The 26,997-nt window shown below is 34.2% G+C and overlaps 2 protein-coding genes and 1 pseudogene across 5 annotated transcripts; 2 read left to right on the top strand and 1 right to left on the bottom strand.

Annotated features, from left to right (window-relative positions):
• Nucleotides 1-1,849: 1,849 nt before the first annotated feature.
• On the top strand, nucleotides 1,850-14,938 carry LOC110111347 (APO protein 3, mitochondrial). 4 transcript variants are annotated; one of them, XR_003702748.1, is made up of 5 exons: nucleotides 1,850-2,273; nucleotides 5,694-6,186; nucleotides 6,265-7,327; nucleotides 7,423-7,514; nucleotides 14,813-14,938. XR_003702748.1 is itself a non-coding variant. In XM_020843173.2 (4 exons), the coding sequence occupies exons 3-4, from the start codon at nucleotides 5,750-5,752 to the stop codon at nucleotides 7,082-7,084; spliced, it is 1,257 nt and encodes a 418-aa protein (XP_020698832.1). In that variant the 5' UTR covers nucleotides 1,850-2,273; nucleotides 2,434-3,241; nucleotides 5,694-5,749; the 3' UTR covers nucleotides 7,085-7,594. The 4 variants fall into 4 exon arrangements, 2 of the variants coding, with proteins under 2 accessions (XP_020698832.1, XP_028555859.1); XR_002304855.2 differs by lacking the exon at nucleotides 14,813-14,938 and having other exon boundaries at nucleotides 7,423-7,594; XM_020843173.2 differs by lacking the exon at nucleotides 14,813-14,938 and adding an exon at nucleotides 2,434-3,241 and having other exon boundaries at nucleotides 6,265-7,594.
• On the top strand, nucleotides 10,462-12,198 carry LOC110111335 (annotated as a pseudogene).
• LOC110111346 (probable serine/threonine-protein kinase PBL3) lies at nucleotides 14,763-18,773 on the bottom strand. Its single transcript, XM_020843170.2, has 6 exons — nucleotides 18,360-18,773; nucleotides 17,161-17,525; nucleotides 16,927-17,062; nucleotides 16,511-16,647; nucleotides 16,301-16,424; nucleotides 14,763-15,431 (listed from the first exon to the last, which is right to left on the bottom strand). Exons 1-6 carry the CDS (start codon nucleotides 18,421-18,423, stop codon nucleotides 14,977-14,979), a joined length of 1,281 nt encoding a protein of 426 aa, XP_020698829.1. The 5' UTR covers nucleotides 18,424-18,773; the 3' UTR covers nucleotides 14,763-14,976.
• Nucleotides 18,774-26,997: the final 8,224 nt, after the last annotated feature.

Below are 26,997 nucleotides of genomic sequence, written 5' to 3'. Positions count from 1 at the left end.
GTATATATTAATTACTCTTCCTTCACCTGACCTAGAAACATGACCAAGTTCATTGCATGGAATCAGAAAACCAATTATACCATATATATTCATATATGCATGGTTGGTTCTCTATAAATAGGGGGAATGAAGCAAGGGGTTCAAAGCGAAACATGCAGCAGTAAGAATGAAGGTCATTACTGTATATAAGGTGGTGGTTGAGTGGTCTCAGGAGTTCCCTTAAGCACTTCACTGGGAGAAGGGGCTAAATTGCATGACACCCAATGAAGTGTTTGGGGGAACTCTAGGTGCCACCCAACATATAATAGTGTGTACATACTTGTCAGAGAAGGTGATTATGAATTTATAGTTAAGCTTCATCGGTCGTTAAGAATGAGGCTTTGTTCGAGTTATTTTTTTTCTTGCTTTTTAAAGCGGCTTTTTAGTATCAATTTAAAATTTATGTACTAAAAAATTGCTTTAAGAAGCAATAATAAAGTCGTCCCAAATAAAATTTGAGTTGCCAGTAATAAAGTTGGTAGCCTAGTTGAGTACTTCATGTACTTATTCCTGCATTAGATTAATATAGTTTGCTTTCTATTTAGGAGCTGATTTTTAGTATTTGGAGATAAGTTTTGGCTGCACGCATTACATGAATTATTATATATGAGCTTATATAGTTCAATGCCTTTTTTATATACATTTAAGTATTTCGGTCTCGACAGTGATTTTTTCGTAGGAAAAGATAATAAAAACTTATTTTAAAAATAAATGAAGAGAACCGTTTATTTAAATTATGAGGCAATTAAAGTTAGAAGTACAATCTATAGTAAAAAAAATTTATTCCTATAATCAATTATAATATATTATGATATTCTATACATCTAAATTATGGTTTTCCATGTTTGCATGCTTTTAAGCTATTTGAACAATTAAAACACTTTCAATAAAATGCATGTCTATAAGATAATTTTCCTCTTGATCTTTAGCGTTCTTCAAATTGAATCGTTATAATAAATCATGTGAGAAATTTCTTGTAGAATTTTTATCATGTAATGAATTCTTTCATTTAGATGATGCCAAACTATAATAAGTTGAATATATTTTTATATTTAGAAATAAAATTATACATACTATCAATGGAAGAAATTACAAAATCTTGAAACATAAATATAATTTTATTCCATTTAATAATTTCTTTTAGCAAACAAAACTATGTTGCATGATGATTATTTATTGATGAAACTATTCTTCACAGGGTCCAGGCTGAAAGAAATGTCAATGGTGGTGTGGAATCAAATTAAGAATGTCAAAATCATTTTATGTCCTAATGTGTCCTCATGTTTTTTGGTGGGATAGAATCTCATTAGGAGTGCCAAAATCATTGGTTTAATTGGGAAATTATTTGGTGCCGAGATTTAATTATATTTCATTTTTTTAGGTCTTGTTTTTTTCATCGCGATATTTCAGTGCTCACAAAGTAAAAGCACAACAAAAGAACAACAAAAATAAAACACATCAAAAGAACAGTAAAACATAGTGAAAGCAAAACAAAAAGACATCAAAAGTGTAAGCATAGCAAAAACGTAATACAAGCGTAACAAAAGTGCAGTGAATTACACTATAAATTTATAGAAATTTTTCCTTACAAAAGAGTTTAGTGAATATCCACGTGTCCAAATTTAAATCGAGTCCGGATGTAAAACTATGCCAGACATCACCAAATAATTTCTCGATTACATGACCCTCTCTTTCAGATAAAATTGAGAGAATCAAATCAATCAGGAATCTGTCTCAAATATATTTGAGAGAGACGACCTGATTAAAGGATTTTTTTTTTTTCAGTTATCAAACTTGAAACTTCTTACTCTGTATTTATGAATTTAATTTTTTATAATTACTTTATATTCATAGGAAATAATTTGATAAGAAATATTCCCATCTCAAACTGTTTTAAGCTCTGACGGATTAAATATCATGTAAAAGCTGAACAGGTCCAAAGAAACCCAATTAGCTCAAAAATCCATTTTTGGGCCTGGTTGTCGTCTCGTCTGCTCGCCGTCCTCGTAACTAACCTTCCGTCACGCTACAAATCCACAAGCGACGGGGCTCGCCGGACTTCATCGAGTCTGTTCCCTCAAAAGCAGTTTGGTTGCCCATCTTTTCTCCCGCTTACGATTCTATATGGCAATGCCTTCGTTGGCCAGTGGCCGCCGCCAAGTAGATGTGGTTCACAAGAAGAACTTGTTTCACGATTGTTTTCTTTCATCCATCCATGTTTTTCTGAACGATAGGTAAATTCATTCTACTCCTTTTTATGTGCTCCTATCTGCCTCTGCCTAAAAAAGTGCACTCATGGTGTTTGATGATTTGCTTCACTATCTCTAGTTACAATTTCTTAGAGATCTTCTACTAACCATGCCATTTCAAGTATTTTTATTTATTTCTTTGCAGCGAATGCAAATGATCATTAATGTTGGGCGATTGAACTTATTTCTAACTATCCATAATCTCAAGTATTTCATACAGTTTGCAGCATTGGATAACTAAATTGGGTTTACGTGTGGTCTCCTTCGACTCTATTTCTCTGTAATTTATAACAGTTAGATAGCGCCTTTAGAAGAACGTTTTTCCCATGCTTTGTGGTGACCACTCTGGCTTTAATTTGTTTTATTCACGCTGATTACATAATGCATACTAAGCTCTGAGTTATTTTGAACAAGTTCAACAATAGGAAAGTAAGGATTTAGGCTTTGTTTGGGACAGCTTTTGGCCACAGCTTTTTCGTTGCTTCCAAAAAGTTTTTGTTATAGAAAGATGCTGTTGAAAGCGGTAAGAAAACTATCCTAAATAAAGCCTTAAAATTTAAGCTTTGTTATCAGTCAAAGGAAGTTTGCATGCAGATCTTACATGAACAATGGTCACACTAATCGGTTGCTACTACTTCCTGTTATTTGTCATCATATGGTGGCCATGCCGAGCATGAAAGAGATGGAATGTAAGGGTGGAGTCTTTGAGAACAAAAAGTAATACTACTTCTCTACTTACTGTGAGGTGTGATAAAAAGCTTAATGACTTAGATGTCCAGTTCAAATTGAAAGAACTGAACTTATTTACCTCTGGTCATTTGTTGGAGATACATGAAAGGGGATTAGCAGACTTTCAAAAGTTCAAACTATCATAAATAACCATGGAAGATGCAACACCATCTAATTTCAGAAATCTAGGTCCTTGTGTTGAATCACGAAGAGCATAGAGAATGGTATGATTTTTTTTTTTTCAGTAGTAACTGTTTAATTATCAATTATTTGTAGAATATTTAATTTTAACTTTCTGGTTATTATACGTTTTTTTTCTAGTAATTGACTACAGGTCTTAATTTGTATGGCCCTACATAAACCTTGGTTTGTTGCTTGGGCTATGCAAATTTTCTCTTTCAATCCTTTATACATAATTATCCTAACCCCATTTCTATTATTATCTTTTCCATCATATAATAACTTATAACCTTCCCAAATTCCCGTAAGACTTCCCTCCTTTACATTTATTTTCTTGTGAATAAGCAATACAACAACATCAAGTCTTTATCCCACTACATGGGTCAGCCGTGAATAAGCAATATTTATTATTATTCTAATCATTATATCTACTAATTCTCTTAATTTTTCATTCAAAGTTACTCAAAATTCACTTATCAAATATAATCATAGATTTAAACCTAGTCAACCATTGCTTGTTTTTCACCATAATCAGTGTAATTTGTGACACTCCACTAGTCATCCAGGTGGTTACAGGTTACTGTTACATGGCCATTATAAGAATTAATTTTTTCTTATACCATCTTATTATCAAAATTTTAAAGGAAAAATCTGAAAGAGAGGACAACCAAATCCAAGTCCTTGATACAGCTTATTGAAGTTTGATTTTATTTTCATATACACTTGTTGAACTAAATTAAGAGGATCAGAGTTGACACGACTTGAATCAACGAATAAATACACGATCATAGCGTCGATCAGAGTATTTGATTTTATATGTTCACATTAGGCCTCCAAGGCCTCTTATAAGAAAGATTCACTCATTAAAACACAAATTATCCAGACTGAAGCTCGTTGATTTACTGGAGTATTTAGTTTTATACATTAACATTAGACCTTAAGGTCTCTTATAAGAAATATTCACTCATTAAAAATATAAATTCTCAAATTGTCACTCATTAAATCGATCGGAATATTCTATTTCATATTTTCACATTAGGTTTTCAAGGTCTTTTATAGAGAAAATTCACATATTGAAATACATACTCTCGATTCCGACGTCTATAAGAAACTGAACTCAATTCTCTGTTGACAAATAAGCAGAGTCGACAAGGTTCAAATAATGAAGTGAAATCACCCATAAATTTTGATGCTGACCGTGTTGAAAGCTAATCTCAACCAAAGGAGTTTCTATTTTTCAAATGCCCCCAAATCTCAAAATTAATCCCGAAGAGGTTCAAATTTTAGTAAAATTCTAAGTATGATATTCATTCAATTTTAAATACATAAAATGAAATTAAATTACCTAATAACTTGAAACGAAAATCCATCCACCATTTGTAATAGTCTATCGAGGTGGATAGATTTAGAAATCAATTCATCTCACAAAGAGCGAATGTTCAGTTGAGATTATCATCAGGATTCATTCTTAGACCATCTCTTGCGAGTAAGGACATGATATGTGTTCTCTATTCGGTGGTTTCACTATAAAATGATACCACAGGTAAACAATTATGATCGTGACCCTCTAATTGAGTGTTTTAACGCTAAATGATACTACTAAATTACGATCACGGTCAGAGCTCGTATGTTCCCCAATGACTCTAAATCCTTGAATAATGAATCAATAGGATATAGTTGATAGGGTATAAATGCCTTTTATTAGCTAAGGTGGACTCAAATCTTCCTCCTTAGGCAAATATTTACTCTAAGTCTATAAAGTACTCTTGGATTACACAACCCATAGCTACCTACAAAGATTCTTCGATCAGGTTGGGTCGACTACCTCCTTTGACTAAATAGGCTAGGGACCATGACAGCCCGTGATGACATAATCATTGGATCTTGATTGGGTCTATCATCATCCCTTCATCACCCGCTTCAAGTGGACATTGAAAATTTTTAAATCTTAAAAATCCCCAAATTCAAAATCCAAACCCCAAAGCTGCTGCTACTATGTCTTTTCTAACGACGAGTCTTAATTGAAAGTGCTCTCTTGTTATTGGGAATGATAGTCAACTATAGGGACTTGCACCTATAGAAAACCAGATCTCAGATCATAAACTCCTTGAGAAATGAGACGAAATCTCTAGACAGTGTGTTATCTAAAATTTAATCCGCCTTATGAAAACTTACTGCGGAATCTAAACTCATTCCAACTCTCCCGTCTATAAAAAAGGGTGCGGAGAGGCTGGGGTTGGAGCCCACGATTCTCTTTTGTCGTCAAAATTCATAGCCAAAGTATGCCAATGTTTCTGTACATATAAATACTGTTAGTTTGGTTTACTATTGCAAAAATTTGCAATATCATCAGCATACCATTAAGATTAGGAAAAAAAAACTAACTAAACTTCGTTTTTTTTTGCTGATTTTAGTCTTCCAGTGAAAGATCAGTATACCATTAATATTAGGAAAAAAAAAACTAACTAAACTTCGTTTTTTTTGCTGATTTTATAGAGTCTTCCAGTGAAAGCTTTTACAATTATGAGTTGACACATTAGTTTAAATAAGAGATGCTTTTGGGAAGAATCACACAGCGGCTGCAGTTATCTCACATAATGATGACGGTATTGCAATTTCAAATCAACTCGGCTCCATTCTGCTGCCAAAAGAGAATATTCCTTAGTAAAGTTATAAGCGGGTACATGGAAAACGAGGAAGGTGAGGAAGAGGGAGAGAAACCTTACAAGGATGTTCCAAGGCCTGGGAAGAAAGGGGAGAGAAAGCCATATGCAACCCCCATGAAAGAGCTTATCCGCAGGGCAAAGGAAAAGAAGAAAGCAAGACAAGAAAACCCTTGTCAGATCCTTGAACATGCTCCAGAGAATGGCCTCCTTGTTCCCGAACTCATTGAAGTGGCCCATCAAGTCCATCTTGACAGGAGTTCACTGCTACATGGCCTTTCCAAGCTCGTTGAAGGTGATCCAGCAATCCCAATCCATAGATGCAGGTGATTTGATTTTCTTAAATCCATCATGTAATTTCAACACATTAGTTTATGGCCATGTTAATTACTTGGATTTGTCAGGTTTTGTCCCGAATTGCATGTTGGCTGGCATGGTCATGAAATAAGGTCTTGTGAAGGCCCTGGCAGTGGTTCTAGGAACTCTTACCATGTATGGAGAAGAGGAGGGGTTAAAGATATTGTTGGATTTGCGTATTGTTACCACCTTTTTGATAGAGTGGGAAAGCCAAGAGTAGGGCACAAGGAGAGGCTCGATGTTCCAAAGCTTCCAGCCATATTGGAACTGTGTATCCAAGCAGGTCTTAACCTTGATGATTACCCAACCAAAAGAAGAATCGCACCTGTGTACTCAATTGACGGAAGGATTGTTGACTTTGAGACGCATAAAGAGGACGATTCCATTACAGATCATCTACTTGTCCCAGTAAGTTTTATAGACTCTATTTCCGAAGAGGAAGAGAATATGAATTTAAATGAATTGGCTATGAAAACATTAAGATCTTGGTTTGATTTGAGAATAGGGGCAAGTAAGCTAATGAAGAAGTACAATGTTGTAACATGTGGATACTGCCCTGAAGTTCAGGTTGGACCAAAGGGACACAAGGTGAGGATGTGCAAAGCTGCAAAGCATCAGTTTCGAGATGGACAACATGCATGGCAGGAAGCCACTATTGATGATTTGATCAAGCCAAACTTTGTGTGGCATGTAAAAAACCCAAAAGGTCCCCCATTGGCCAATGTGCTCAAGAGGTACTATGGGAAGGCACCTGCTGTGGTGGAGCTCTGTGTGCAAGCCGGTGCACCTATCCCCAAAGAGTGTAGTAGTATGATGAGATTGGATGTTGTTCTCCCTGATCTTGATGAGTATGATCTTGTTTCCTGATAGAATGCATTGTTTCCCCTATCCGAAGGCAATGTGTATCCTACCCCAAATCATTTTGAACTGTGGACTTTTTATGAAGATAGAGCTCTCAGTGATCACAAATTGACCGTCCCTGTAACATCCTATAATCCTTTCAACTGATTGAAATAATTACTTTTATGGTTGGACGTGCGTTTTAAGCTATACAGGCAAGCAAACTATGAAAGAATCATGGCCTTCAGACGACTGCTAGTCTTGAAAACGGTAAGTGCCCACTGTATTGAAAAAAATTGAATACAAATATATACAAAATTGAACCTATGGTATTTAGAAAGTCGATTCTTTGAAAATTTTGACAGATGCAACCAAATTATTCTGATGCATGCATGGTGCCATATCCCATGTCTCAAGATAAGCTAGATGGAAACATCAAACATGTCATGTAACCAAGGTACCTGGGATATTCTTGGATGTATGAAGTGTCAAGCACCTTACATCAATGAAATAAAAAGTAACATTACGTTGATATCATTGTTTTTTCCTTTTCAATTTTGGTACTTGGTTGATGCTCATTTTAAGCACTAAATGATCGTGGAGATCAATTATCTCACATTTTATGATTTTTTTTTATCCTAGCTATTTGCCAATCAAAATTGATTTACTACTGGGATTCCATCTCTTTCTCAACTCCCCTGTCATTCCTTCCCCTTACATTTTGCGGGAGCAAACATCTCCAAAGTTTCAAACAGTTTATTTTGTTTTCACCGTGAGTGAGATTGGCGCTTTCTGCTTCCTTTAACGTCATTCTCAACTGTATTCTGCAGGAGTCTGTCAAAGGACGTAAGGTGATTACTGTGCTCCTCTTTCTATTTATGCATTCTTATTTTTACTGCTGCATTCAACGAATGAATGGCCCTAAAGCATCTTGCGTCATCAGCCATGGCAGGCCTGTGCCTACTGCACGCCTTCTTAGTCCCTTTTGTATTTTACCTCTTTGAGAAGGCTAGCATTCTTACAGCCACCAATTATCACATATTGGAATTGTTACAAGAACACCCGCAAAGTAATTTTGCATTTTTCCCTGAAATGACTGTTATATAAAATTGTGTTGATAGAGTGAAATTTTATCTGATTGTTCCATAAAGTTCTGCACACATAGATAAAAGAAGCATACAAGTGGTGCAAAACTTTTTACTATGATAATCCAAGAAGAAAAAAAAATCATGGGACCTAGCCTAACTAAAATAATCCACTATATAGATAAATATACAAAAGTTTGCCTTTCCCTTTAACTGGTGGAGAAGTGATTACAAAGTTGGGATTGTAGGCTTGGCCTCTAGTGGTGAGTGCAGTGAAAAAATATTGGAGAAACAAATAATGGTGAAGACTGTCAGTGTTGATCCATGTTTAGCAAAAGCTCTGAGGTGATAATGGTCATTAATTTTAGTTGACAACAAATAATGGTGGTTGGGCGACCATAGACGTCGGGGTCAGTTGATCAGTTGATGAAAGACAATGTTGGTTGAGTGAAGGTGTTTAGGTGATGATTGTAGGATGATGATGTATTATGATGGCGATTGGACAACCATGACGGTCAGATAAGGATGATTGGACAATAATGTTCAGATAATGCTGGCCGGGAGATGTTGGTTGTTGGTGTCGATCTACAAGAAAAGCTCTATGATTATTCAAATTTATGAGCGCTCTACAACTCCAAGCCCTCTTCATGTGTGGAATGTAGTTCTATTTATTGATTTTTATGGTGGCATTTTGATTATTTTTTTAAATCCCGAAACTCTGTATTAAATGATTTATAATGATCCCTTTGATCATTTGATATTTTTTTAGCATTTGAGTGCCTTAATGCATTTGAATTTGGTGGTCCTAGGCTCATTGGATTTCTTATGTCTCGATGGACATTTTAACTATAAATTTATTGATAATAAATGTTAGTTGATTATAAAATTTTAATTAAAATTCTTTCATCAAGACTAGTATTTTATTAAGATGAATATTTTGGAGTTGTATTAAGAATGAGCTTGTGATATGCCAGGGGGGTTCCACCTTGTGGAGCCCAGGGGAGTTAATATTCGAATTTAGAAATAATTATGAAAGTTTATTTAGGGAAAGAGGACTGATTTGAATTTAGATTGGGGAGGAACTTAAGAAAGATTTATTTTAGGAAAGAAGGATGATTTAAATTCAGATTTGGGAGGGAATTAGGAAAGTTTTATTTAGGGAAAGAGGACTGATTTGAATTCAGATTTGGATGAGAATTAGAAAAGTTTTATTAATGAAAAGATGACTGATTTGAATTCATATTTGGGAGGGAAATATGATAGTTTATTTAAGGGTAATTAGGTAGTTTTATTTTTATTATGTTATTTATGTTTGCTATAGTTTTATTAGGAATTGTTCCTAGCGGCATTTAGGATTTGTGGAAGAGCTGATATACCTCTCAATAGTAGATCACTTGTATCTTTCTTTCTTATTGAAGAGATAATAAAAAATCAGCCCCTATCATTATATTCCTGTTGTTTCTATTTGTTTCTTCTAGTTTTAATTCCAAGACATATCAAATTGGTATCAGGGCATTTTTTTGTGACCTATGATAACAAAAAAGGTGAAAGCGTTGGAAAGTGAGATGGAGCAAATTAAATCTGGCATGAAGAAGTTCTCAACCATGGAAGGAAGGCTTTCATTTATGGAAAACCGATTAGGAAGGGTGGAGGAGATGAGGATGAAGCTTATAGAGATGTAATCCAAAACTCTATTGGCTGTTTCGAATGCTAATTGATAGGAAGTAGATGTAATTTCTACCAAATCAGCGTACCGCAAGAAGAATTTGGGAAGAACAGCACACCATAAAACTTTTTATTACAAGAAATACGAAAGAAAATAACAAGATATAGTTGGATCTTCAATTGGAGAGGAAAATCCAGCTCTCCTAAATATCTATCCACCGGCTAGAGCCCTCATAATTTAAGAAACCCTAATTTTAGAAAACACAAGCATAATATGAAATCACCCTATAGTTAGCCTTAAATAGGTAATTCCCTCCCAAATAAGCCCCCTTTCCCTAATTAATTCCCTCTCAGATTTGAATTCAAATTAGATCTCTTTCCCTATTCAATTCTCACCCAATTATATATAAAACTTTCCTAAATAATTTCCCATTGATTTCTCCTTACATAATGAATATTAACTCTCTTGAGCTTTTCCTAAATAATTTACTCTCATATTTGAATTCAAATTAGATTTCTTTCCCTAATTAATTTTCTCCCAAAGTTAATTAAAAGTTTCATAAATAATTCCCCCTCTCTCTTCTTGCCCGCTGCCCACCCTAGTGGGGCTCACTGACTCAGCCACCGGTTCATCACTGACCCTAACCAAGATTTGATTGGGATTCCCTTGATCGAATCTAAGGGAAAAGAGATTGAACATGAAGAGTTTAACGAGAAGAATTTCTTTCATCAAGAGTCACCTCTTAAGGCTACGATAAGGGGTGTAATAAGGTTTGCAGATTGGGGGACAACAGGAAGAGGGTTTTGTGGTGGAGGTGGTCGATCACTGTGGGAGGCCTTTCGGGCATGGGGAATAGACGACCGGAGGAGGGTAACGAGCCGAGCCATGAGGATTGGGTTATGCAAGGAGGGTGGAAGAAAGATGGGATTCCTACCCTTGATACGCGAGAGAAACATAAAGGAATCATGACAACCACTACACTGGAGGAGGAAGAAGTTATTGGGGCAGTGACGATTCTAGGGTGAGAAAGATGAAGATGCAAATAATTGAGGACAAGGAAGATGAGCAACTCAGAACTTTCAACAAACTAATTGAAGATGATAAAAAAATAATCATCTAAATGAATAATCTTATTGAGTCGCATAAGGTTCTTGAAGAGCACGGTCTTTCATGTTTGGAGCTTTTACATTTGAAGACAAATTGCATTTTTTTGATAAAGCAAAAAGCATACAAAGTTGTAAGATGGGCTAGAAATCACTACTTGTCCTCCATTAGTGTTGCTTCTATTAGTAATGGTAGATTTTTGATACCCGTGAAAGCTTGAAGATTGCTATTGCAATGTTACGGGAGCAGGAATCAATTTCAACGAAGGCCTTAGAGAGCATAAAGAATCTTGTAAAAGATGAGTATGAAAGCAATTTTGTTTCAGTAGTTGTACCCTCAGATGAAATAAGGGTTAATTTTGATGATATTGGGCTCTAAAAGATGTGAAGAGAACTTTAAATGAACTAGTCACGCTTCTTATGAGAAGGCCAGAGCTTTTTTCACAAGGAATTTTGCTCTTTGGCTCACCGGGAACAAGTAAAACTCTTCATGCAAAAGTCCTTGCAACTGAAGCTGGAGCAAATTTTATCAATATAACCGGATATGCTCTTACATCAAAGTGGTTTGGTGAGGCTGAGAAGCTCACCACGACGCTCTTTTCTTTTGCATCTCGACTAGCACCTGTCATTATTTTCGTAAATGAGGTTGTCAGCTTACTTGGTGCACATGGTGGTGCCTTTGAACACGAAGCAACAAGAAGAATGCAAAATGAATTTATGGCAGCTTGGGATGGTTTAAGGACCAAGGACAGTCAAAGGATTCTTATTATATGTGCAACAAATAGATCATTTGATTTGAATGATGTTGTGACATGTCTTCTTTCAAGAAGGATATATGTAGACTTTTCAGATGCTGAAAATTGCATGAAAATCTTAAAGATATTTCTGTCCCAAGAAAGCCTTACCCTAACTTTATATTTGACAAGTTAACTAATGCAATAGAAGGTTATTCTAGAAGTGATTTGAAGAATCTTTCCATTGCTGCAACATACAGAACGAACCAGGAATTTCTTAACAAAAAGAGGCCAGGTGAATTTACTAAGCAGAAATCTACATTAGCTGACATTTTTCATATTAGAAGACTAGCTTCCAGTGTGGAAGTCGATATTGTGGGAGCATCTATTTAAATTGCCATTCCTTGCCAAAGCAGGAGTCCTCAATAGCTTCTTCAAAGAATTGCACATTCAAAGAAGGCGATAGAGTAAAATATGTAGGTACAATGCATTCTTCTGGGCTATCTTTTCCAGCTCAGAGAGGTCCACATTATAGATTTTGTGGTAAAGTAATTCTGACATTTGAAGAAAGATAATCCAAAATTGGTGTAAGATTTGACAAACAAATAGTTGAAGGTAATGATTTTGGATGTCTATGTGGATCAGGCCATCAGGGGTTCTCCTGTACAGCTGACTTGCTTCGTCTAGATTGTTCTGGCCCAAATGATTACTGAAGGATTGCTATCACTAAGTTAATAGAGGTTGTGATTGAAGGAGCTGAGGAAAAGAAAAAGCAGGAGAAACTGGCAGGCATAGATACTAGAGAGCTCTTTTACAGCTTCCATTAAGATGATGTCCAGCCGAGTTTGTTATGCATAAGTGCATGGTATATGTTGTTCCCTTTAACAAAAAGCTTCCAATTCATTCTCAGCATCTTAGGTTTATTGTTTAGATGATACTTATCACGTGGACGGATTTGTCGGGGTACAAAGCTACATGGGAGCTATATAAGATGATTAGGAGACTGTTTTTGTCCTTCCACCTTGAGGACGATGTACTTTTTTGGGCGGGAAGTATTAATAAAATAGGGAGGTTCACCTTGTGGGGCCCAATAGAGTTAGTATTCACCATATAAGGAGGAGAGATCAGGGGAGAGATAATTAGAAAAGTTTGTTTACGGAAAGATGGCTGATTTATATGCACTTGCAATTGGGAAACACCAAGACGACATTACCTGCGCAGGTCATTAGACATCCTATGCTTATTCAATGCTTGTGTTGAATTTACAAGTTTGGATGCCCGCTATTATTCTATTTATATGCCTGGAAGTGGGCAAGACGTTATGGTTACGGTTTATCTTCTGTAGTTTATGCCTTTTAGAACATTTATACACAAGCGATATCAGTCATTCTTGTCATGTTAATATTAACAAGATAATGCTTTAGGGTTCGAATTCAAGCTGCCAAATCCCATATAATGACATGAATGTAATTCCAAACAATTATGAGAAAATTTTTCCCTCAAACGTGTTATTTGGACAATTGGACGTGACTTTCATTCCCATTTCTTGTTTCTTGTGCTCATTGGCTCAAGTGGACCAACCAAAATGAACTGCAGGTAATTCTTTAATGGTTAAGAGTTTGGAAAAACTGTTGTCAAAGTTTTCTAGTCTAATCTGTCATATATTGAATTTATGTTTTGACGCTATATATTTCATTAAAAAGAAAAAAAAAAAATCTTCTAATGTTCTGACTTCTGTATGCTTATTTTCATTTTCCATGTTATGCTATGTTATTTTCTGTTTTTTTTTTTTTATTTGGCCAAACAACTGTAACTACTAATTATTATCTTGTTACTGTAAAATAAAATATATTTATTAATTTTACCTACTAGAATATTGCTTAGATCTTCCAAACTGAACAGTGACAGTAACTCCTGTCTGTAAAGCAGATTTTCATATTCTTGAAAAGCCGAGTATACTAGATAAAGTCCTGGTAAAAGTGTAAAACAACTCATCTGCTAGGTGCTGAATTTCGTTACAATTCTAGTCAAGGTTGCTGATGGTTCATCTGAGCTGTGTCCATCGTTCATTGAGAATCCATATATTTACTTGTTCCATTATTTGTGAAGGTGTGTAGTATCCTGCGTCTGTGCATTATATGTGTAGAAAAGAAACTAAATATCAAAACTCTACGAATTCAACTCTTGTCATTCTAGGTATCTAGCGCTAGACTTGGTGAACCAAAAAAAAAAAAAAAAAAAACTTGGTTGATATTATATATGAACCCAAAACCTTTATCGAATAGTATCATTCCTCTATATTAGTAGCTGTTTCCGCTAAACTAGGAACCATTGAACTATTGTAATGTTAGAGGTGTCTTTACTTACTACTACAGCGAAAATGATCTTGGCTGTTCTGGCTTGTGGCCTCGCATTTCAAGTTGCTTGTCACAGGGTAGGGGTCAGGTAGTGATATTAATTTAACTAATGTTGCATTTGAATGAGCATTTGATAGGAAACACTTGTAGATATCAAGTATTTCCTATCAATCTTCAGAAAACAACGAGAATTCTTTACAAAAATCCGCACAAATTCACAAAAATAGTAGATAATTTATATTATTTGATGAAAGGGAAACGGAAAATAACAAGATTAAGTTGATCCTCTATTCGAGAGGAGGATCAATCTCTCTCAAATTTCTAGACGCCGCTATAGCCCAAAAAAAAACCTTAATCTAAGATATCTCATATTTCAGCCAAATTCAAAATGCCCTAACCCTAGAAAAACAAAGTATTTAATGCATACAAATCAAAAGAAAATCCCTAAACAATCCATACATTCAATTTTCCCTCGTAACTCTCAAAAAAATTCTTCCCAAAACGGTCCTTTAGCTTTAGCGGCTTCGTTGGCGTGCAGAAAGGCGGAGCTTTTCCCCTGTTTTGCCTATAAGCTGGTCCCGCCTGGACCGGTCGGACACAATTTTATGAAACCATTATTGATAAATGAGTATTTTATCCAGCTTTTAACACTTACAATGTTTCAAATCTTTCACGCTTTAAGACAATATTCGAAAATAATCATTTATCTCGGGTTCTACAAAATTTTGTTAAAAATTTTCAACTATCTAATAAATGACAATCAACTAAAAACTGCAAATCATTGATACTCTCTTGTATATTCCATAACAGATTAGTGCTTTTGGCACTTAAGAGCTGAATCAGCCAACAGCAGTAAAGAATTCCTACGAATCACCACCACCAAAAAAAACTACAGAAAATCAACTGAAAGGAAATAAGCACAAACTGCTTCCTATTGTCATCTAACAAGAGTGATAATTTACAAAGTGGAGATTTCAGCGCACTGGGGTTGTAGGCTTTGGGAATGGTAAGGGTAAAGCATCATCATTAGCTGTTGCTGGCATCTGAATAGAAGGCTTATATATTGCTGGTAATTTCATGGGGATGTCTCTGGGTTCTACTTGCAGCAGTTTCGGTCCATCTTTCACATCTTGCAATGATTGTAATGAGGCAAGAACTTCCCGCATTCGCGGCCGCTGCTTGGCTTCATGACTGATGCACTGTAAAGCAAGATTAGCAATGGTGTAGGCACCTTTCTTCGGGTACTGACCCTCCAATTTTGTGTCCATGATTCGGAATAGTTTACGCTTGTCTCCAAGATAAGGTTTTGCCCAGTCCACGAGATTCTGCTCGATGCCGACCTTGTTCTTGTCAAAAGCCCGACGACCAGACAATAATTCTAGCAGAACAACACCGAAGCTATACACATCAGCCCTCGCTGTAAGTCTACCTGTTACAGAGTTAAACCTTTAAACTGTGAGGTCTTTTACAGAACATGTCTCTGTGTATAATGTATAGTAATACGGTGAACAGTTACACCTGGTGTTGCACCCATGTATTTAGAATTATATGAAACCTAATTCAATCATTGAAAGTAAATAAAATAGAAAAAAAAATCACCCAAGAAGGAAATTTAAGTACTTTGCCTATTAATTTGCAAAGAGGAGCTCCCATTTGAATTCTAGCTTTCATGAACAATAATGAATAATGTAAAGATGACTTGGTAAAAGAGTACAGAAATGAAAAATGGTCAAGGTTTCAATACAAGTCATTTAAACGTGCAAGGAAAAAAAAGTTTAATAAGTCATTAGAATTAAATGTTCAAAAGTTAATCTTAATAAGATAGCTAAAATATAGTTAAAGTCAAAGTTTAGGTTGGCAGCGCCTTCTCCACACCATCCCACAGATCCTAATGGCTCTATAACTAGTCAAGCACAGCCTCTGTAAATTACATGAATTATAAATTGTCAATAATACAATCATATAAAAACTTTCTACGTGTCACTGCCAAATTTCAAACCTACAATAGATTAAATTGTTTTGTTTTTCCTCTATAATTTAAATTTCCATGCAATTATGTATATATTATAAAAGTCCTTTTATTTCCACTTCTTTGAAATCCTAATTCCTCCCATAGGATACAATTTTATTCTAGGAACACCGAACACTAACCCATTGATTGCCTGCATGTTCATAGAAAGCTTTTTTTTTTATAAATGCATTACATAAATTCATACCATCATCTTCATTGTTTTTCTTTCTTTTGAGTTTGCGAGAGCCTATCAAGATAAAATTTACAGTATATGCTAACTTACTAACCTGTGGCAATATATTCAGGTGCAGCATATCCTTGAGTGCCCATCACTTGGGTAGTAACATGGGTTCTATCTCCAGTTGGGCCAGCTTTTGCAAGGCCAAAGTCTGAAAGCTTAGCATTGAATTCCTGCATTCAACATATCAACATCTAAATTAGTTAACAGTTTTTTCACTCCAATACAAGCATCTTTAGGTTTTATGTGTAAAACTTACCGAGTCAAGAAGAATGTTTGAAGCCTTGACATCCCTATATATGACTTGCGATTCAGAATCATGTAGAAAGGAGAGTCCTCTGGCAGCCCCCACTGCGACTTTAATCCTTATTGTCCATGAAAGTGGTTCAGCACTTCCTATAATTGAGGGATATAGAGCCCTAATTAGTTTTAGAATGTACAAAAAGCATGATAGATAAAGTCTTGGCTAAGTTTTCAAAACTTGTACTAAGTCACAAGATCCAGCCACATCTTTCACAAGGAGATGGTTTGCTCATTTAATGACAACCCCTTATTATAGTCTTTCAAGAGTTGCAAATTCATATAGGTGCTCATATGTCCATTCAAATTCATCATCAATGTCCCATCTGTAATTATTCTACTTAATAAGTTCTCAGAATATTAGTTACCACTTACTCCTAAATAGATGATTCTCAAGGCTTCCTCTCGGCATGAATTCATAAACCAGTAGCCTATCATCACCTTCTGAACAGTACCCAATGAGCTTAACCAGGTTAGGATGGCGAAGCCGTCCTAGATAATCAACCTCAGTCTGCATTAATTGCACATGTAAAATAACAATAAAAACTTAATGGTCAATTAAACAAGTGAAATCAATAAAATGAAAAAAAAAGCAGTTTTGAATCATACTAGCCATTCTTTGTGGCCTTGGAAGCCTTCAGGTTTCAGTTTCTTGACAGCAACAATCCTACCAACCCCAGGTTTGGATGCAGCCAAGGTTTGTTCATCAATCCAACCTTTGTAGACATAGCCAAATCCTCCTTCCCCAAGAAGACTATCAGGCCGGAAATTTCTAGTGGCATTTCTCAATTCAGTGAATGTGAAATCCTTCAAATTCGAAGATGCTAAGATCTCGCCTTCAGTTCGCGGTGTAATAAGAGCATCAGAAGCAGGTTTTTCACTATATGAGGATGCAGTGATGTTCGAAGCAGTTGAACAAGTTAGGGTGGAAGGGACTGTGCCTGAGCTTATCTTGGTGATGGTTTTTGTCTGGCCTGAATATTAATTACACTCAATTGAAAACTGGCAAAAACTAATGACAAAAGCTGAAAACAAGAATATTAACAATACCATGATGTATGTTTTAAAACCAGAACCAAATGACCACATCAAAAAATGTTGTAGATTTGCTAAAAATGTATATTTTGAGGATATCTACGCATGAATACTTTCTGCAGGAGTGTTTATGTACTCCATAGAACTTCCAGTTACTTTTGGATAGAGAATGAGCATCATTTAAAATGCAATTAACTGACCGGATATGCCATATGGAGAGGAATTTATAGTTTCAAACCAATCTGAAAAGGTAAATTTATGATTTCAAAATGAAATCGAATTAAAAGTTTGCAGAATATCACCTTATTAATCTCATATCCCTGACAGGGAAGGTTAGAAGAAAAGAAACTCATTTATTTTCTTAAACAAATAAGATTTTAGTGATGGAAGAAATTGCTTCCTTGGCGTTAAGTGGGATGTTCACTGTTCAAATAATAACAATAAACCAATAACGAAAGCGCCGAAGACAGAAATTTTTCCAGACCTTCTCACTAAACCCGAATCTAAAAAGGGAAACTTCCAATTTCAGGCAACAAATCGAGCGCTTTAACCAATAACGAATGATAACATCAATCAACACTCAATTAAAGCTAAATGGTCTAGAAATTGAAGCATCCAAACCAACTAAACCCCCAAAATCCTCTACTGATCTACTACCAAACGCCAAAAAAGGTAAAACTCTTAATACACAAAGAACCGATCAGCAAACGAGAAGAAAAAGATAGCAACTTTAAGCCAGAACGAGAGAGAGAGAGAAAGAGATAGGGCTGAACCTGAAGTATTCTGCGAGCTACGAGCGCTGTCGACCCTCGAAGCATGGTTGAGACAGTTACCCATAGCCTCCTCCTACTAAACCCTAAACTATAAGACCGCCTTCAAAGATGCTTCGAGCTCGGCATGGTAGACGAGGAGATGAGCAAACCAATTAAAAAAAAAAAAGATTTTTGATCCCGGATTTTCCCTCTTTCTGCTGTCTCTTTCTTTCCTCCTCACAGATTCAACACCGGTAGAAAGCTAGGGCGAGGAAGGCCAGGGTAAAGGCAGATAAGAGACAACAGCGAGACAGAGATAAATAGAAAAATGGAAGCTTAGAGACTTCAAAAGGGGTCGAAGAGCCGGTCTTCGTTTCCGAAGAAGCAAACGCAGACAAAGTGCTCTCAGCTGTTCTCTCCGCAATCTGATTATAAGGGGAGGTACCTTATAATTCTTTATTAATTTAGAAAATGTTCATAAGTTGACTGACAATATGAAGTCAGCAAATAGGAATACGAAAAAAAAAATTCTCATTGATTTTTTATTGTCTATTAATATGACGATACTTTTTTTTGGTGGGCATCAAATGAAAAGATCCAAAAAAAAAAAAAATCACTATCAATAATAAGCAAGAAATTAAAAAAAAAATCATAAAAACATAATATTTTTTTATTTTTATATGTCGCCTAATTTTCTATTTTGACTCGGTAAATAATAATTAAAAATTATTTTTTAAAAAACAAATATCATCTTGTATGATAAAAAATTTGACTTGAAGGTTAAGAAAATATTGTTTTCTAAACTGAATTGAATTATAAATATCATCGTCTAATTTCATTTATATATATAACACACTTAATTTATTATTTTAGCATTTGTTCTTAAATAAAATATTTTGCCACAAAATATAAGAACAATGCAGTAATTAGAAAATGGCCCATTGGTTATTGCATATAAGTTTCTTTATTTAACACTTAAAATAGATTATATTTTTTTGAATGCTTACCGGCTATAATGAAATTTGAATATATTTTATTTATTCAGGAGAGGAGATGTCCCCTTGCTTTGTAAATAAATAAAAAAAAAGAATAATTTAATTTGATGTCACATTCTGCCGTCTTATATATATTGTCAGCAAATTTATTATGAATTTCCTATGGTGTGATGCTTTATTTGTTTTAAATGGCAGCCCCTACTTATCGAACATATAACATTTTTTTTTTAAAGGAAAGTTGAGGGCTGCAGCCAATCACATCTATCAATGAAAATTGATTACATCGCAAGAGCCATTAGGCTTGGCCAAATTTTTGAAAGGATCTTAATTTAAAAAATATTAGCAAAAGAATCTTAATAATAAATAAATTTTAAAAGGATCATATCAATGAACAGTAATCACATTTTTGAAAAAAAATGTGATTACTGTTTGCATTTTCAAGCACAACATGAACAATGATAGCATTTTCCTTGTAAACACTATATTTTCCTTGAAAATGCTCCATTTTCAATGGAATTCTGCTTGAAAATTCAATTTTTATTGTTAATGGAGAAAACTCAATCTTGATTTGTAAATTCTTTCGCATTGAAATTCATTGGCTTGGTTGAGAAAAAAAATTCTTATATTGAATCATCAAAGAATTTCTCTCTTTTTTTTTAGAATTTTAAAATCTTTAAAGACAGTTTGATTTTTCAAAAATGGTCTTATTTTAATTGTAATTTTTTGTTGATGCTTCTTGTATATGTTGAAGTCCCATAATTGTAATAATAATAATAATAATTATTATTATTATTATTTTATTGTTTATTTTTATTATTATTTTTAATTGCACTTTTCTAAGGATTGACACAAATAATTACTTAAAATGTATTCAATTGAAAATGTAGCATGCGTTGGCATTTTCAAGAAAAATGCTATTACTATTCACGTTTTGATTGAAAATGCAAACAATAATTGCGTTTTTTGAAGAAAGCACGAATAATATTCACTCATATGATCCTTTTAAATTTATTTATTATTAAGATTCTTTTGCTAATATTTTTTTTAAATCATGATCCTTTTAAAAATTTACCCCTCCAAAAATATAAAAGAATGGGAACTTTGAAAAGCTAAACAATTAACACAGTAAGAGTAAAAGTTATCAAATAGAAAATAAAATTTGAAAGCAAGAGGAGATCATAGAGAAATGGTTCGCATATTCATAGCCTCCGACTAAGAAGTGATCATCGTATAGTATTTATAATTATTGATATATCATAAAAAATCAATTTCATTATGCACAAATCTAGATGCTCATTTAAATTAGAAATTTCTAAAAATAAATTCATCATCATCAAACCTCTGATTTCAACTAACATATAATTAGACTGATCGATTTGATGAGGCAAACACGGTGATATAAAAAATGCTCGGATCCAAGTCCAAACAAGTCTAAATCAATAGCTTGAAGCATAGTCGAAAGTTTTAGAGTATTATATGAAGGGCTATATGACCTCCAAATTCGACATGCTTATAGTCACATTGAGTGTCTCGACCAGGCGAATCCTACAAGCCCATATTAACTAAAATCCAATAACATTAAAGTACTTACGGCTAAACAAACGATTTATAATCAAAAGAATTAATAAGAATTGTTCAATGAAGTGTTCCAAATTTTCTCTTGTTGATTTGGATTTTGGAATTATTTCCAAATCTAATTAAAGCTTTATTTGGGAAAATTGTGTGCCCGATGTTGGTAGGTGGCCTCGTTAGGTTCGGTTGATGGATTAGTTATGCTGTCAAGCTCTCCATTTGGAGTGGAAACGGGGCCATCTATTAACATGGGGCATACACTTGCTTTGCCCCACTGAAGAGGCGAGGCCATAATAGAGGGGATTCAAAGCCGGGATAGGGGGTTCCCAACCATGCTCGTCCACCAATCAAATTTATATAATTGATTAGGGAGATGCTTATTTTCCTAATTAGTAGATTTGATTGGAGATTTAATTGATGCATTAGTTAAGAAAGATTTGATTGGCTTTAATTAGGAGATTTAATTAGTGCACTGATTGATAGATCTAATTGGTATGATTAAATCTTTACATTAATTATATTTTCTTTATTAGATCTTGTTTCAAATCTATAAATAGAGTTTATTGATTGCTCTTGTATGTATGAGAGCAAAAGAGAGACCTTGAAAATCTATTGTAATCCATATTTATATCTCCAATATAGTGAAATCATCATCCCCTCCCCGTTGACATAGACATATTTGCCGAATCACGTAAATCACCGTGTTCTTTGTGTAATTTTGTTGTGTGATTTTATTTCCTATGTATTTATTGCACAACATCTTTCTCTCCACACACACACATAATATTACATGGACAAATATCTTCTAAAATATTTATTAGACCAAAATATCTACAATATGGAATAATATATATATTTTATTTGTGATTTTACTCATTACACTGATAAGTCCCGAGAATTGGATTTGAGCCAAGCTTCGTTGATTTCTTCTGTTGCCGCATGGGGGTTGGCTATGTGGGAGGAACCAAGTTGGAGTGTGGGCTGACAATGCGAGATTCATGAAGGGAAACACAATTGAAGGGTTATAGGCTTCATGGCTAAATGGGAGCTTTCATGTTTTGCTTTTAACAATTTAATGACTGCCAAATTTCCAGCAAATGAAATGTATAAGAAAGCTTTTAAATGTTTTTTAAAAAATCTGGAACAATGAAGAATATACTTCACAGGAAAAATTGACTGGCCATAAACTTGCTTTTGGTTTCATGTGTTTGACCTTTTGCTTGGAGGATGGTTGCATCATTGCCCATATGCTCCTCTATGCAAACAAGAGATAAATTAAGCATCATTTTTTAGGCTTTGATTATTTCAGCATTTAAGTACTTCAATGATGTCAGAATTAGAGTAAAAAAATACGAAACAAGCATATTCTTGAAAAGGTTGGAGTAGCTCCAATGACAAATAAGGTTAGAGAGAGTTATCTTAGATGGTTTGGTCATTTAAAACGACTGCCTTAGTTTTGATGACCCTATTAGGAGAGTAGATCTATTAAATTTGGTCTAGGTAAAGAAAGGTAGATGTAGGCCTAAAAAAGCTTGGTTATTAAATATTAAAAATGACATTTTTTTTATTAGATTTAAATAAGAATTTGACTCTTATCAATACAAAATGGAGAAAAAGTATTCATGTAAATGACCTCACGTAGTGGGATAAATGTTTAATGTTGTTGTTATTGTTGTTGTAATGATATGAGAATTAGACAATATAAGTAAATTTCTATAAGAAAATACTTGGCTCAATTCGATTAATTTATACCGTTAGCCATTATCAAATAACATTTAGGTTTTTTCGGGACGGCTTTCTTATTTTTTCTAAAGCAACTTTATGGTACAAAATTTTTAATTTTTATACTATAAAGTTGTTTTAAGAAGCGTTAAAAAAGATGTCCCAAACGAAACCTTAGTCAACAATTATTAGAAAATTCTCTCTTGACGCGATGATTTATGTAGCATCATAGAAATAAAATAATGAATTTTTAAATTTAAAGGAGATTATGACATCCATATACAAGATAATAACGCCAAATGGAGCCCTAAACTTTAGCGTAGTTTAAAATGTAGTTTAAATTAGATAGTACATGCATGTCCATTTCAATCATGATTGGGACAAATCTTATGAAGATGAGATGCATTGTTTATTTATAGTTTGTTTTATATATGCTATCATTCAAAAAAATGACACATGATAATTCTATCCATATATATTTTAATTTAAAATAAAATAATTCCAATGATTCATTGGCTTCCACCAAATTTAAAGAATTATATATCTTTGAATTTTAAAAGCTACATATAATTCTTATTACTAGAAATTAAAGCATAGCATTAATTTTTATGAATTTATCATAAATAGATCATATATGTGTATTCATTGATGTCACACACAGCTCACCATGGCCTATTGGTTGAGAGCTTATGCTTCAACTAAGAGGTCCTGGGTTCGAGTCTTTGTGTATGCGTGGTGTGTGTGAGTTTGCCTTAATTGGCCTAAATGTCCCAAAAAAAAAAAAAAACTCAGCGACTTCCTAATACCTCGATCAATATTGTATAAATAAAAATAAATATTTAGGTGTTAGATATATAAATACATAGTAATTTTATGATATGTATGAAAGTCCTCTTTTTTATATTTTTATTTAACTAAATATCTTCAAAATTGCTTTTTTGACTTAATTACATTTACACCCCATCAAAGATAACTCTATATATTTGTAAATGCTCTTCGAAGTAATAAGTCCTTCAAAACTGATTCAAACTGATATGAATTCAAAATTTAGTTCAAGCCATTGAAACAATGCTTAGGATAGTGGGATGATTTTCTCATAGATGGTGCCAAACTATATTGCAGGCTAAAATATTCATGGCGGTAAGATAGGAAAAAACTATGCGTCTTAGCATTGTATGTGTATCTAGCCCACAAATAGAAACAATAAAAATACATGAACTTTTACGTGAAAGACCCTCAAAAAGGGCAAAAATTATGGGACCGCGTCTAGTTGAAATGATTTCACTATTATTTGAATATGTTACAAAGATTGATCAGTCTCAAAACTTGAGGACGGTGAAATTATAATAGTTTAGAGAGTTTGAAAGAAGTCCGTTATCGATCGATAGTCAGGCGAAAGTCTGGTGTTGGTTAGTGGTCGGGCAAAAGTCCGACGGTGGCTAGTGATCCCCGACGTCAATCGGTGGTCCTATGACGGTCGGTGGTCTGGCGATGGTCGAGGAGGAGTCTGGTGACAAGAGAAATAGTTTCTCTTTCTTCATTCTCTTACTTGCTCAACTCTGATTCAATGAAGAATGATGAGTCTATTTATAATTTTTTAGGAGTGATATGACCAATAAATAGAAAGAAGATTAAGGGCATGTTGGGAGTGTTCTGAATGGACAACTGATATCGACTCCCTAGATCATGGATTGTTTATCTAGCATTTGAGTGTCTTAATTATAATAGAATCCAACGATCTTAGGCTCGTTGGATTCATCTCGTCGAGCCACTCTATTTGACTCTAAGCATGCCACATTTGAAAATTTTGAAAGTTTTCAACTTAATTTTGCCTTGAGATTCATGCGAGATCATGATTAATTTTTAATGATATATTAGGTATATTTTACTCCAAAAAGTATTTTGAGATATTTGACCAAATAAATAGATTAAGGAAATATTAGTCAATAAAATAAATAAAAAGTCAAAATTTTCAAAAATAAGTTATCCCTATTTCTAAATATTTTTATTTATTTTTAAATTTTATTGAATATTAAAAACAAATCAACATCAATAAAAGAAATAAAAAGTCAAATTTCTCAAAAATAAGTTATCCCTATTTCTAAATATGTTTATTTATTTTTACATATTTATTGAATATTTAAAACAAAACAACATCAACTAATTGACGTGATACATTTGTAAAGGTTAGTAGAATATAATAATTTATAAATCATTTAAAAATGCAATTTTGTTTGAATCTTCAGTCGAACTTTTGGTATTTTATTATTGTTAAAGAGTGGAAAATCACGTGAATATTAGTCGCCTCTTGAACCTAATTCTAGAATCCAGACGTCACGTTAGTACTGTTGCCAAAATAAATAAATAAAAATCACGAGTTTATTCTTAGATTTTATTTGAGATTACGTTTTCATTGTTTTATAAAATTACTACGGGGAAATAATTTTTTTAAAGAACCGATCAAATAGAAATTATAACTATGATCTTAAAAACATATTAGTTGTTTCATCCTGGAATATTCCCCATGGTAGAGAAATATAAAGTTTAACGTTTTAGCTTTGTACGAGGATCCAGCACAATATCAGATGAGAAAGAGTGCAGTATTTATGAGAGACACCAACATTTTTATATGGAGATTTCTGAAAATGGGAAAAACTATGGGGCCTAGCCCAATTTGAATGAAACCACTAGTATTTGTAGTTGATTACAAATGAGACACTTCATTGGAGGGAAGACATCGGCTTGATGTGACAAATATACATCATATAGAATGCATTACACAATGGAAATTGGAAGAATCAGTATTGATATGTTAGTTTGGTCGACAAGATCATAGTCGGCGAGAAACGGAAGTCGGAAAGACCGTACGTATTCGGGTGACAATGGTCGGAAGGATTGTAGTCGGCGGGCGACGGAGGTCGGAAGTATCGTTGTCTGGCGAGCAATAAAGGTCAGAAAGACCGTAGTCGAAAGGTGACAGAAGTTGTAAAGACTGTTATCTAGCGAAGAAGGACGTAAAGAATGTTATCTAGCGACGAAGGTCGGAAGGACCGTTGTCGGGTTAAAGTCCAAGAATAATTGGAGGTCAGGTGGAGTCTGGCATCAGACGATGATTGAGTGAAATTTCGGTGTCAGTCAACGGTCGAGTGTAAGTCCAGTGTCAGTCGGTGGGTAGATAGAAGTCCGGCGCTAGTTGGTGGTCAGGCATAAATCCAATGTTAATTGGTGGCCGGGTAGAAATTCGATGTCAGTTGGTGGCCGGGCAGAAATCCGATGTCCGTCGATGGTCGGGCTTCAAGGATTCGTGCCCGATCAAGATAATTTTTTGATGATATATCATTAGTAATTAAACTTTCTCAAATAAATTCTTAGGTTTTATTTGGAACATTTTTTATCATAATTTTTTCATTGTTTAAAAAAAATGGTTAGAAAGTTGCTATAAAAATATTAAAAAAACCATCCAAAATTAAACCTTATTTTAATTTAAAAATTTTCCTGAACTGATTTGCTCAATTTGAATATATGATACATCTTTGTCATCTGATTAAACATAGTTTAAAGCTATTAATTTAAGACTTTTTTGCTGTTGATGAAAGACATAGCCTACCTAATCTTGAATGGGCTCGATATTTCAGAAAAACAAGAAAGGCATATCTGACAAATGTTGCATCTCGATTGGACTTCAAACCTTTTAGTAAAATCGAGAAATGTTCTAATCATGAATTTAAGAATATCGATTATATTATATGTTGACGCATTCATATTGACAAATGTTGAAATCGAACAAAAAATGGCTTTGAATTATCCAAATTTCATAGACAATATAAAATTAATGGTCAATAAAATGAAGAATGACTAATCTTTTCATTTCTCATTTTGCACAAATTTGGCATATATATTCATGCCTAAATCATATATTTAACTGACATAATTATCAGAATTTTTTTAAATAATTATATTCATTTAAAAATGAATGTAAAACTAATGTAATATTATTGTAATACTTTTATTAGAGCTCCTAAGAAAAATATAGATAACAGGTGGCACATAGACGTTATCTTTGATTGATCTAATGGCTTATGAGATCCAGTTTGGGTTAACCCCTTTCTTTTTCTTTATCTAGAGTGTTTTTAGAGTGAGAGGCTCTAGAATGGATAGAGGAGGTGGCTTTAGGTCACCTCCTCCAAATGATGGTAGGGGAGGCGGCAGGCAAGGAAACTGGCAACATTGTAACTATTAGCACCTGATCACCCCTGATGGGGGGAGGAGGCGTCGTATACCAAGCATACTTCGGTGCTTAAGCTGGAGAGCAGCTCCCATCCTTCTCCTAAGGTGCAAGACATAGTAACTAGGATTCTTGGACTGAAACT

The sequence above is a fragment of the Dendrobium catenatum genome, unplaced genomic scaffold, assembly GCF_001605985.2.
Source record: "Dendrobium catenatum unplaced genomic scaffold, ASM160598v2 fragScaff_scaffold_133, whole genome shotgun sequence".
Taxonomy (NCBI): Eukaryota; Viridiplantae; Streptophyta; class Magnoliopsida; order Asparagales; family Orchidaceae; genus Dendrobium; species Dendrobium catenatum.
The sequence above is the reverse complement of the archived record's forward strand: the minus strand, read 5'-3'. Positions and strand labels throughout refer to the sequence as shown.